This window comes from Terrapene carolina, unplaced genomic scaffold, assembly GCF_002925995.2.
Source record: "Terrapene carolina triunguis isolate 2854851 unplaced genomic scaffold, T_m_triunguis-2.0 Scaffold613, whole genome shotgun sequence".
Lineage (NCBI taxonomy): Eukaryota > Metazoa > Chordata > Testudines > Emydidae > Terrapene > Terrapene triunguis.
Window position 1 is genome coordinate 56578 of NW_020664964.1, and position 13478 is coordinate 70055.

A 13478-nucleotide genomic window follows, 5' to 3' on the forward strand; every position below is an offset into this window, starting at 1 on the left:
AAGACATAACGGTAGAGAGCTGGTTCAGATGGAATTTGAATGCCACTCTGGATAAGAATTTGAGTTGAGGATTAAGCTCTGAGTTATCTTTGTGAAAACACATAAAGGGAAGATCAGCAATCAGGGCCTCAATTTAGATCACCCTTCTGGCTGAAATGACTGCAACAAGAAAAGTGATTTTTGGAGAATGACAAGGTAGTTAACATTGAGCGATCAAATAGAGGATTCCTGACCATAGTAGATAACACGTTCAAATCCCATCAGTTTGATTTACAAAGTGTCAAGTATAGATACAGCAACTCTGTAAGGCCTGATCTACACTAACCCAAGTCGAAGTAAGGTACGCAACTTCAGCTACGTGAATAACGTAGCTGAAGTCGACATACCTTACTTCGAACTTACCGCGGTTCAGACGTGGTCCACACGCGGCAGGCAGGCTCCCCCGTCGACTGCGGTACTCCAGCTCAACGAGAGGAGTACCGCGGAGTCGACGGCGAGCACTTCCTGGTTCGATTTATCGCGTCCAGACCAGACGCGATAAATCGAACCAGGAAGTTCGATTTCCAGCCGCCGAACTAGCGGCTAAGTATAGACCAGCCCTAAGACAAAGTTTTACAGAATGGTGGGGAAAAAAGCTGATGCTCTTTTAACCACAGAGTGGTAAGAAGCAATGGAGGTGTATTGGCTCTTAACCATTAGAAGTGTATGTTGCCAGGGGAACGAGAGGAATTAAAGACATGGGTCTATCTTATTCTCAGCTGGAACATGATTGGGCCTATGGGTTGACACATATGTCCTTTAACAATTAAATGCTTTTAAATAGTTCCTGACCTCATGAGGGTGGACTTGCAGAAATAATTCTGTCAAAGACAAATTTGATTTAGATGCTGGTCTTGTAATTTTCTTGGAAAAGTAAAGTTTTTAAAAATAACTTAAATTTACTCAGTCTTGTTGCCTTTGCTGTTTTCATCAGCTTTGTTGCTTTCATCAGCATTGTTAGCGTTTAGCTTTTCAGCTGGTTTCAGTTGTTCTTTTTGGCTTTTTTCCTGTTCATCTTGAGTATCCTTTCCATCTGAAAAAAATTAAAACAATGGGGTATATTTGCTAACAGTTTTTCATAATCTTATGTTTTTAAAGTAGCATTTGATTAGAATGTCCTTACATTAATAAATAAATAAAATAAAACTCAAACATTAGTTCACCATTAAGCTTAAAAATAAAGCATTCAAAAGTGTGGAAGTCCAAAAGTTATTGTATTTACTTCAACAATAACTAAGCCATGTTGCACAACTTATATTTTATGGTATATAGTAAATACACACTAATACATTAAGGTTTATCTTTTACCAAGGAACGAAGAAATGGAAAATATTATACATCTGCATCATGCTAGAATAAGGATTGCAGTAGAAATGATATCTTATGGATTTTTCTCATTTGCATGCTTTATGTCTACCTAGTAATGCATTAATATTCATTTTTACATTTAATTTCTAATGTTTTTAAATGACAAAAGCATTGCTAAAGCATTTTTGATGTGTCTTTATCAAGCCTATTCAGTTATTTATAAAGACCCTAAATCATCTCTTCGTATTTTCTGTCTTGCCGACACTGCCCCAAGCAGGCCACTGAATATACAACTCCTTGAACCACTGAAATTAGAGATAGAAAAAACTTCTTGAGGTATACAGTCCCTTGTCAATGAAGGATTGTTTGCTACAGTATATTCACCAGTGCTTTGTGCCATCTAGTTTTCAAGTACAAGGAATAAGGCTTCTACCACTTCCCTTTGAACACTCTTCTACAGAGTAGCAGATGTCGCTATTAGGAAGAGTTCCTGATATTCAGTCTAAGGCCTGGTCTACACTACAGTTAGGTCGACGTAAGCTGCCTTGATTAACTTTGTGGATACTACACCAAAATGTCTCTCCTGCTGATGTAACTTGCCCGCTACGCCAACATAACTCTACCTCCACGAGAGGCATAGCACTTAGGTCGACGTAGTTAGGGTGACACAGTGTCAATGAAGAGCAGGGGTGGGCAAACTATGGCCCACTTCCGACCTGTCAGACGTTTTTATCACACCCAATCCCCCCTACGGCACCACCCTCGAGAGCCTCGAAACCACCCAGGGGCCGCACCCATCCCAGATAGTGACAGTGCCTGGTACGGCCGCCTTGATGTCATTGCTGGCAGGGCCGCTAGGAGTCCCCAGTATGCCCCTGTAGAGTCCTCCCCTCCCCCCGTGCCACACCCCATGAGTCCCCTCTCCCTCAACCTCAGTAACATCCTTTATGTTACACCTCATAGAGTCCCCCTTCCCCAATGGGCATTCATGGCCCGCCATACAATTTCCATACCCAGATGTGGCCCTCAGGCCAAAAAGTTTGCCCACCCCTGGTGTAGACACTGCATTACTTACATTGACTTTAGTGGCCTCCAGGAGATGTCCCATAATACCCCACTGTGATTGCTCTGGTCACTGTTTTGAACTTCGCTGCCTGGAGGCCAGGTACATGCCCCTTCCCTTTTAAAGCCTCTGACAGGGCGCCTGCCCCGCACTGGGTCTGAGAGTGTTAAAACCAACCTAGGGAGGCTGAGCAGCAGGCAGCCAAAGGAGTGGCTGCAGGGGAAACAACCAATTAGGGCAGTGGCTAGACCAGTCAATCAGGGCCCAGTTGGCCCATATAAAAGGAAGCTGCAGACCAGAACGAGTTAGTCTGTTGTAGGGAGCCCTAGGGAGAAGACTAGCTTCCTAGAAGGCTACAGAGAGAACAGCACCTGGGGAAGGGCAGGTGCTAGCAGGGACTGGGAGAGCTAGAGAGAGCTCCTGATGGGCTGCCAGGACTTACCGGCTCGAGGCCCTGGGAAGAGGGCAAGGAGCTGGAGCCAGAGGCAGGAGCAGAAGGAACTGAGGCTGCAGAGAAGTGGCCCAGGGAATAGAGACAATGAGCTGGAAGGAAGATGCAGCAGAAAGATGCTGTTTGTAGGGTCCCTGGGCCAGGGCCCGGGGTAGTGGGCGCTCCCCACCCCCAGCCACTGAAGGAGCAGCCCAGCTGTGGACTGCCAATCTGCTGTGAGGAGTGGCTGTACTCTTGTTGGAGGAGTCCAGCGGAAGGGGGGGGGGGGAGGAACTGGATCGTGACACAGCCATAACGGGTCTACAGGCAGAGGTGAGGACGGGAAAGCCACCAGCACCCGAGGGCACACCCACGGTGACTAAGCTTATTCCAGAAACGCCAAGCAGGAGGTGCCAGTGTGGTGAGTAACCCAGTGACAAAACCCCATGAATTGTTGAAATTCCATTTCCTGTTTGCTTGGCATGGAGAGCTCAACTAGCAACTGCACAGCTGACCATGCCTGCTCCATGCTGCAGACATGCTCCTGCCTGGACTATATAGGAGGTGGTGGATCTTCTAGGTCTGTGGTAAGAAAAGGTTGTGCAGGCACAGCTCTGATCCAGCCATAGAAACGGCGATATCTATGAGCAGATAATTCGGGGAATGGGGGCGAGGGCTACAGGAGGGACATAGAGCAGCACCGCAGGCGTACAAGAAGGCAAGGGAGGCTAACAGTCGCTCTGGGGAACAGCTTTTGATAAGAGTCTCCCACAGTATTCTTGCCAGCAAGTTAAAGAAGTATGGATTGGATGGACTATAAGGTGGACAGAAAGCTGGCTAGATTGTTGGGCTCAACGGGTAGTGATCGTCTCGATGTCTAGTTGACAGCCGGTATCAATTCCCATAGAGAACTGCATTCTAGGATCTCCCTACATCTTCCCCCCCCCCACACACACATTCCACATGGCATACAGGGCTGCTGCACTACCTAGAGGTACCCCTACACCCCAGAGGAAAGTACAGACCATCACAGCCACACATACACTGATCTATGAGAGAGACAATCGGTGTATGTGTTTGTGAAATGGAAATGACTGTTCTTTCCCCTTCAAAGGATCTTTTCCCTGTATTTATAAAGTTTCATTCAGTTATAAATGTCTGTTTGCATGGGTTCGGAATAAAAGTCTATTTATGGAAACTTAATTCATCTTTATAAGTTCACAACATATGCTGGGTGGTCTGACATCATTCAGAGATAATAGCAATATTTGCATTTATAATGTTCTATTACCACAAACACAGCACTCATTACAAGATTCATACTGGGCTGCAAAAAAAGCAATGCCAGGCAGAACACACTACAACAACACACATTACTGTGGCTCACTATTAAAATGGTCCTTCAAAGTCTCCCTGAGACATATAGTTCCTCACTGAGCTTTTCTTATAGCCCTGGTATCTGGCTGATCTAAATCAGCAGAGAGCATACTGCAGAAACTTTTTCACCTTTGCTTCACAGATATTATGATGCACATACCAGGCAGCTATAACCACTTGGCTATTTTTTTCAATGAAGTCTACTCTCGTGAGTAGACAGCGCTAGCGGCTTTTCAAATGGCCAGAGGCACATTCAACTGTCATTCTGCACCGGCTCAGCCTGTAGTTGAAGAGCTCCTAGCTGCTGTCGAGTTGCCAGTATACCTCTTCATGAACCATGGGAGTAAGGGGTAGGCTGGGTTTCCCAGGATCACTATTGGCATTTCAATATCCCCAATGGTGACCTTGTGGTCTGAAAAGAAAGTCTCTGTTTGCAGCTTTCTTAACAGGTCTTAACACTTCCAGGAATGTGGCCTTGCACATCTGTAAGTTCTGCAGCCACTGATCGTCATCCCATTCCTGCATAACGATTCTATCTGACTAGTCAATGTTTGTTTCTCAGGCCCAGAACTGGCGCTCCACCATCTGCAGCTGCTCCATGAATGCCAACAATAACTGTGAATTCTTTCTTTCTATGTCCAACAGCAAGGCAACCTCCAAGGAATTATCTTGTTCTGCCTGGCTCCTCTGGCAGCTCTGCAAATACTGCAGGATCAGGTGCATTGTGCTTGCAATACTCATCACAACAGTGCAGAGCTGTGCAGGATCCATGTTTCACATAGAGATGGTGGACACATGGGTTTACAGGTCTTTTGAAAAAAAAGCTGTGAAACATTATGGGATGCAGATAAAATTACGGAATGGAGAAACCTGCATCATGGGGCATTGAATTCATGTTCCCAGTCACCCCTGCGTGACTCGTTTGCCCCCATGAGGCATTGAAAACCCTGCCCAAAACACCCCGCACTAGATGGTGGCAAGTTGCACAGTGGATCAGCTACCCATGGTGCACTGCTCTCTGCCTCAATGCAAACACTGCTAGTGAGGACGTGCACCACTGACAAAAGGAGCGTAGCATGGACATGCAAAAGCAATTTAATTACCGTGACGCTGGTACGTCAACGTAACTTAGGTCAACTTAACTTTGTAGTGTAGACTTGCCCTAAGTTTCTTTTTCTTAATTTCATCCATTTACTCAGTCATAACTCCTTGAATCGAATAATTCTTAAAAGTCTAGCTTGTAAAAGTGGGTAGAAGTATGGAGAGAATAACACATGGCTGTTCTATGTATTTCTTCATATGAAGCTGTGATGGGGTTAAGATGGCCATACAGGCCAATTAACTCCACAGGCTGCACCTGGAGGGGAAGCCAGGGAACTAACTGAGAGCAGGCTCAGCTATGCAGGAACAGGCGGGGCCTGTATAAAGCCAGGTAGCTGGCAACAGACAGGGGCTCCTGGGAAAGGCTGCAGGAAGGCAGGAAACAGTCACTCCCTGGGAAGAGGAAGGAGAGTTTTGGAGCTGGTACACCCAGAGGGAGAAGGGGAACCAGGTGTGGTAGGAAGCAGTCCAGGGAAGGAGCAGTGACGGCTGAGAGAGGAAGGCCCAAAATTGCTGAGTTGAGGGTCCCTGGACTGGAACTTGGAGTACAGGGCAGACCAGGTTCCCTTACTAGCCACTGAGGGAGTGGCACCATGGGGCAGTGAGAGGGAAGACTCCTCAATACTGCTAGGGAGAAAAGACCTTGCCACCCTCCTCAATACTGCTAGGGAGAAAAGACCTTGCCACCCCAGAAAGGGAGAACACTGTGTGATCAAACCAGAGGGCTGAGTCACGAAGAGGACACTGCAGTTCTTGGGACGAGAGAAGCTACAGACCTGTGAGAGAGACAGAACGACGGTGTGCAAGCCATGGAAGGGGGCATCAACCTCAAGAGCTAATCCCCAGAGTGACCAAGAGGAGGCGCCAGACTAGCAGTGACCGGTGCACTCTGTGACAGAAGCATAGACCTTTTCCACCCATCATAGTTGCCATGGCATCATATTATTGTCATTGCAACAGTACTTGGCTCTCTAAAATATACTTTGACAACTTTAGCATAGAATTGGATCCATGGCAAGAAAGTCCTTCCTGTTATTGACTAATTGCTTTGATGGTCAACTTTCCTTGTATCTGGAAAGGACCTAGCAATGACAGCTTGTTTTCTGTCCCAGCGAGTCAGAGGCTGGCTACACAGTCTTCCTCCTTGTTAACATAGGCAGCAATTGAGATACTGTCCACCATCACCAAGATGTTCTTCTCACGTGCTGATTGCCTTCAGGGAATGAGCCTTTCTGTACTGTACTGAGCTCCAGACAATTTATGCTGTGCCCCATCACTTCCCCACTCCTTAAATTGCTGAGATATTTTCCAATCTATTTAGTTTTCCACACAACAAACCCACCAAACTCACAAATATGCTGAAAGTACCTAAAGAAGCTATATATAGGCTTGGTAGAATTCAATTTTTTTTTTAAATAATTGACAGCTATCAATATTTTTTTTAAGCATTTTTTATTGTTAAATTTTCATAATTGTGGCAATTATGGGAGGTCAGAAAATATTTACTGACAGTAGATGCTGAGATTCATATAGTCAGAGTTTTATAACCATTAAAACACAAATTGGCAAACATCACATGTCAAAGAATAAGAAATACAAATCCTTAAATCAAACAAGTTTTCAAGCAACATTTTTCTTACTTTGTCTATCTGTAAATTTCAATTGTTATAATGGAAATATTTTTCATCAGTTTGTGTATGTGGTGAAATCGACATTCACTGACATTTATCAAAAATCTAATCCTTCCAAGCCAAGCTATACATACCACAGGTGGTACGAATTTGCAAAGGTTAACATTGCATTATAAAGTTATTTTTTAAAACATGTTTAAATCTCTGACCTTGAGAAGGTAAACTTTGAGTAGAATCTGTGATCTGTTTATCCTTATCAGCATCACCTTCTGCCTTTCCTTCATTGCTAGTTGAAGCATATACACGCTGAACCTTAGCTTTTGAATGGTAGCCATCTGTAAGGTAGTCAAGAAAAACATGCCTGAAATGCACTTAGATTAACATTTTCTGTTTATTAGGGAAGGTTCAAAGTTGCTCATTTGTAAGTATCTAAAGCTACATTTAAAGTGTTTCAGCTAAATACACCTCTACCCCGATATAATACGACCCGATATAACACGAATTCGGATATAACGTGGTAAAGCAACGCTCCAGGGGGGCGGGGCTGCGCACTCTGGCGGATCAAAGCAAGTTCTATATAACGCGGTTTCACCTATAACACGGTAAGATTTTTTGGCTCCCGAGGACAGCGATATATCGGGGTAGAGGTGTACATTTCTTCCTTTGTTATACAACTTATTTTTAAATATTTAATATTAATAAATTGCTGAACATTCTTATTTACACTACTGTATAGTTCGTGTAATCTGGAAATTCAGTTAAAAAAAAAAACCCTTATCAAGCTAACAGCATTCCTTGTGCATTTAAAAATCCAATAGTTTCAACCAAGCAACCCTGTATGTAATCTTTGGTTGGAATCTAGCCTGATAACATTTTGGTTTCTGCTGAATCAACTAGACAAAATTGACAAACACACTAACCAAAAACTCACAGACCTCAAGAGACTAGAAATCTAAAACAGTGGTTCCCAAACTGTTGTCTATGGCCTATTACATTTACTGGTAATATGAAGAGCTGACAGGCCACATGGTCTCCTCATAGTCTCCACTTGTTAAATTGCAGTAAAAAACAGATACAATATTATTTTGCCATCTAAGCAATTGCTGAAGTTGCTCCAAGGATTTTTTTGTAAATGCACTAAGAAGGAAGGCAGTCCATGCTATCATTATCGGACAAGAGGTAATCCATGTTAAATCGTAGTTCACACTATGAAAAATCTTGAGAATCCTTGATCTAGACTGACAGATTAATCCATATTTATCTGGATTTCCAATGGATAACTTTTTCCTCAATAGGCTGAAAGTGACTATTAGGTCCCCTATATTCAACTCTTCTTGCTCAACTACTCTAAGGTCTGGTCTCCACACAAACTTGCATCAAAAATAACTAATTTGGCTTTAATTCATACCTTTTGTTATTTCTGTACAAGTCTGTGAGTGAACACTTATTTTGGAATAACAGTGTCCTATTTCAATTTTTCTTATGTCGTTTTTTCACTCAGCATCTCGCAAGTCTAGACATGTAGCAAACAACAGTAACACACTCTGAACTAGCAAACAACTCTAGCAGTGCATGCTCAGGCAAAACTCCCTTTGAAGTCAACAGACCTTGCATCCAAGTCAAGATTGCAGGATTTAATCTTATATAAACATACAGAGAACACTTACATTCTTGCCATTTTCTCTTCATAACAGGAGGATCCGTTACAACCTAAACATAAAGCCCATTTATGTTAGCACAACCTTTTTATAGACACATTTGGTTAAACATCTAACCAACCATCCTTGTCAGTGCATTTACCATCTCTGACAGCAGATCCAAACTGAAGTCCAGCTGTCAGGATACCATTTATGTATTTCCCATTGCAATACATACATGCTGGAAGTAGGAAAACTAGGTAAAGCAGATGCAGATATCAGACTCAAAGTAAACAAACCAGTGGATTTAAGTGATTTGTGCACCTGCCTTGCTTTTTAAACTTATTCCCTACAAAAACAAGGTGCAGGAACAGCAGAGAATCTTAAAAGAGACAGAGATATCTCCCACAAAACAAAGAATTACTTACTGCTATGCTCAAACAAAAGAAGGTTACCTACTTGTAACCAGAGTTCTTAGAGATGGACTCCACATATTCCCTTTCATGGGATGCACCAGTCATATGCAGCTCAGATGGAGGAATCTAATTAGCAGTATGCAGTGTTGTAGCCAAGTTGGTCCCAGGATATTAGACAGACAAGGTGGGTGAAGTAATATCTTTTATTAAGCCAACTTCTGTTGGTCAGAGAGACAAACTTCCAAACTTACACAGAGCTCTTCTAAATAAGAGCTTTGTGTAAGTTCGAAAGCTCATCTCTCTGACCAACAGAAGTTGGTCCAATAAAAGATATTATTTCTCTCACCTTGTGTCTCTAATTATCTGTGTCCATTAGAGCATTCACGTACCCCTTCTCCCACCACCTATCCGTTCCTGAATGTTCAAAGGACCTCAGCTCCTACCCACAACTTGCTCAATTCTATGTTATACTTACGACTCTGAGGAAGAGGAGAAGGTGGGTGGAGAGTGTAAGTATTCTGAGTCCATCTCAATCCGATTATAAGTAAATAACCTTCATTTCTCCTTCAAGTTGCCTCTGCATATTTCCATTCACAAGATATACTGGCAAGTATAAAAGCAGGTCGGACAAGGAGAATTAATTGAAAATTGATTGGAGAACTGCTGTGTTGAATTGAGCATCTGATCTAGACTCTACTAAACATTACTCATTGGAGTTCCATACACACATTTAGGTCTAGCTAGCAACTCTGCAAATCTCTAGGATTGGAATGTATCTGAGGTGTGCTGTTGAAGCTGCCTTAGCTCTAGTAGAGTATGATCTTACCACTTCAGGAAGAGGAATGGCAATGACCTATATGTAGGGCCCTAATAAATTCGTGGTCCATTTTGGTCAATTTCATGGTAATAGGATTTTAAAAATTGTAAATTTCATGATTTCAGCTATTTACATTTGAAATTTCACGGTGTTGTAACTGTGGGGACCCTGACCCAAAAAGGAGTTGGGGGAGGGGGAGTCACAAGGTTATTGTAGTGGAGGTTGCGGTTCTGTGCTGCTGCTGGCAGGGCTGCCTTCAGAGCTGGGCACCTGGCCAACCGCCGCCATTCTCCAGCCACCCAGCGCTGAAGGCAGAACAGAAGTAAGGGTGGCAATATCGCAACCCCCTAAAATAACCTTGCATCCGCCTACAACTCCCTTTTGGGTCAGGACCCCCAATTTGAGAAATGCTGGTCTCTCCTGTGAAATCTGTATAGTATAGAGTAAAAGCACACAAAAGACCAGATTTCATGGTCCATGATGTGTTTTTCATGGCCGTGACTTTGATAAGGCCCTTTCTATATCCTTCTGAGATGCAGGATTTAATCCATTTCAATAAAGATAGGAAATACAGTGCCTGACCCTTTTTGTTATCAGCTTAAGAAATGTATAGTTTTGGTGAACATCTAAAATTCCTTAGTCCTATTCTAAACAGTAGGCCAGGCTCTCTTAACATCTAAAGTATGTAATTTAGTTTCTCAGGTAAATTAACAGATTGGTTAACATGGAAGTCTGTGACTGCTTTAGAAAGTAATTTGGGGTGAGGTATTCCATGAAAGACTACAAATGGAGGGTTTGTCATACATGTACGTAATTCAGTTATTCATCTTGCATATGTAATTGCAAATACAAAAGCTGTTTGAATAGATAAATAGTATAAAGAACGTTCCTTTCAAGGGTCTGAATAGTTGTTTCATTAATTTCATTAAAACTACATTGAGGTCGCAAAATGGGAGTTGGAGCTTTCACAGGAAGGTTTCCTATAGAAAATGTTTTGACTAACTCAAGCAAACACTGATTTATTATTAACCTTAGAGTGAAAGGTTGATATGGCTGAAAGGTGACTCTTAATCAAAGAAAGACAGTCCTGATATCTGATGCTGGAGCAAGTACAAACTGAATTGAGACATATGCAGGGGCTATGTTATTGTCATTTGCCCAAATAATGGATCTTTTCCGTATCAAAATATAAAGTTTTCTAGAATTCTCTAGAACATTCTGAACAGTTGCCAAAAAAGATAGTTCTAAGCCCAGTAGAAAGCTACTGCCTATGCTATGAAATGCACCGTGCTCAGGTGATATACTCTGCTATGCTGTTGAGTTGGTAGATCAGGAACAATTAGAAGTCTCTTGTACAACCCTTCTGAAGGTATAATAGATCTGTAAACCATTGTTGCCTGGGCAAAGCAGGTATGATCAATAGATTGGTTTTATCCTGTTTTATTTTCCATATAACTCTAACAATAATATTAGAGGAAAGACCTACCCTGGCTGTATGATATGAGGAATACATTGGAAATCAAGTGGTCTCTTCCTGCCCTGGAACAAAACATTTGACCTTTTCTGTTGCGCTTAGTTGTATTGACTAATATGCGTTGGCTTGCATACATGTATATTAAGCATTAAGTACCACACATTAAGCGTTAATATAAACAGTTATATAGCCCAAATTAACCTGTACCTTTGTTATAATCCTGTTCACTTATGTCAAGTATACCATGACATCTTGTATTAGCTGAGGTAAGCTTTGGCTTAAGTAGATAGAAAACTATCAGCACCAGGACATAATTGTTTCCCCATAGCAACAGAAAGGGAGTTATCCTTGTATACCTATTTATCTTGGTACAGGCCTAGCAGGTGTCTTCACACCCCTTAGTACCTGCAATGCATGTATCCAGAACAAAGATACGGGTGCATCATGATCGGGAATGCATGTTCGTTACAGAACAAAGATAAGGGGTACACACCATGGTACCAGAATAATAAGATAAAAACTAATTTGTTGAATCTAGTTTCAAATGACAAATATGGTACCTTTTACTGGCAAACAAATAAAGTATAAAAAGATGGCTTTAGAGGTGCAACTTTGGGAGCACACCTTCTGTACAAGGCGAATGTAACATCACTGACTGCACTGGACTGCTTTTCAGAGACTGGTATCAAATAGAACCTCTTTCCTGTACCATATTAATAAACCTGAATTGCACTGGTTATTTGATCTCTTGAGTATATTTCAAAATAAACCAAAGTTCAGTCAAGCAACTGACTTAAATTATCAACAGATGCAATGAGGTCTAACTGTGCTGGCCCCAGCATGTGAATATTTCCTGTATCACATGGTTGTCCACTTGAGCTCTGCTTAATTGGTCTGCCAGATTGTTGTTCTTCTGAGGTAAGTATATCACTACGGGATGTATCTTATGGAGGATGCATCATTCCCACAACCTCATCATCTCTTGGCATAGTTGAGAAGAGTGTTCACTCCTTGCTTCTTCAAGGAAAACATTCCAGCGGTGTTGTCTGTGGTCACCTGAACTACTTTGGGCACTGAAAGCATTCATGCCGCACCTTCCACACATTGGATTGCTCTACGTTCCAGTTAGTTTAAATGCAACCTTTTCTTCAGGGAATTCCTACGTCCTCAAGCCATGAGCTTGCCGCAATGAGTGTGCCAAACTATATTGGATACATCTATAGTCACTGTTGCAGAAAGAAGAGGAGGGTTGAATGGTACACCCCAGCAGACATTCTGGGGCTTGGATTCACCAATCTAGGAACAATAACATGCGTCTGGGAATGAGAAATTTTCAGTTCATACTGTCTGTGCCTTGTCTGTAATTGGCCGATAACCAGTGCTGTATTATTCTTAATTTGAAACAAGCAAATGGGGTGATATATGTTGTAGAAGCTAACATTCCCATAAATTTGAGATAAGAGTACCGAGCAACCCAGCCCTCTGCCCTGCACCTCCCACACCCCAACACACACCCAGCCTTCTGCCCTGCTCCCCCACACCCCCAGCCCTCTGCCCTGAACCCCCCACACCCCAACACACACCCAGCCTTCTGTCCTGCACCCCCACAGCCCCATCCCTCTGCCCTGAACCCTCCACACCCCAACACACACCCAGCCTTCTGTCCTACACCCCCCACACACCCCAGCCCTCTGCCCTGATCCCTGAACCCTCCCCACACACACACACCAGCCTTCTGCCCTGCACCCCCTCCACCAGCCCTCTGCCCTGACCCCTGAAACACCCACCCCCAGGTCTGGGGTCCCGGCCGCAGGCTCTACGCAGCCCGCTGCCGGCCTAGGTGAACAGAACCCCAGGCTGGCAGCGAGCTGAGCAGGCTGGTGGCGTAAGATCAGCATTTTAATTTAATTTTAAATGACTCTTCTCAAACATTTTGAAAACCTTGTTTACTTTACATACAATAGTTAAGTTATATAATATAGACTTATAGAAAGAGACCTTCTAAAAACGTTAAAATGTATTACCGGCACGCGAAACCTTAAATTAGAGTGAATAAATGAAGACTTGGCACACCACTTCTGAAAGGTTGCCTACCCCGGCCTATTCATTTCTTTAAGTAGCATGTTGCTTGTTTGGGGGCTTTTCCGGGGGTGTGGCATCTGCTTTTTTGTTTGTTTGTTTTTTT

At 43.0% G+C, this 13478-nt stretch overlaps 1 protein-coding gene across 3 annotated transcripts in view; it reads right to left on the reverse strand.

The window, feature by feature from the left end:
• Positions 1-13478, reverse strand: part of LOC112107759 — a 61657-nt gene that overhangs the window by 13247 nt on the left and 34932 nt on the right. For all 3 annotated transcript variants that reach the window (XM_024201618.3, XM_024201619.3, XM_024201620.3), the window contains exons 9-11: positions 8617-8659; positions 7159-7284; positions 943-1072 (exon numbers count right to left, since the gene is read on the reverse strand). In XM_024201618.3, coding sequence (XP_024057386.2) covers positions 943-1072; positions 7159-7284; positions 8617-8659 — 299 coding nt within the window. The remainder of the gene's footprint in view (positions 1-942; positions 1073-7158; positions 7285-8616; positions 8660-13478) is intronic.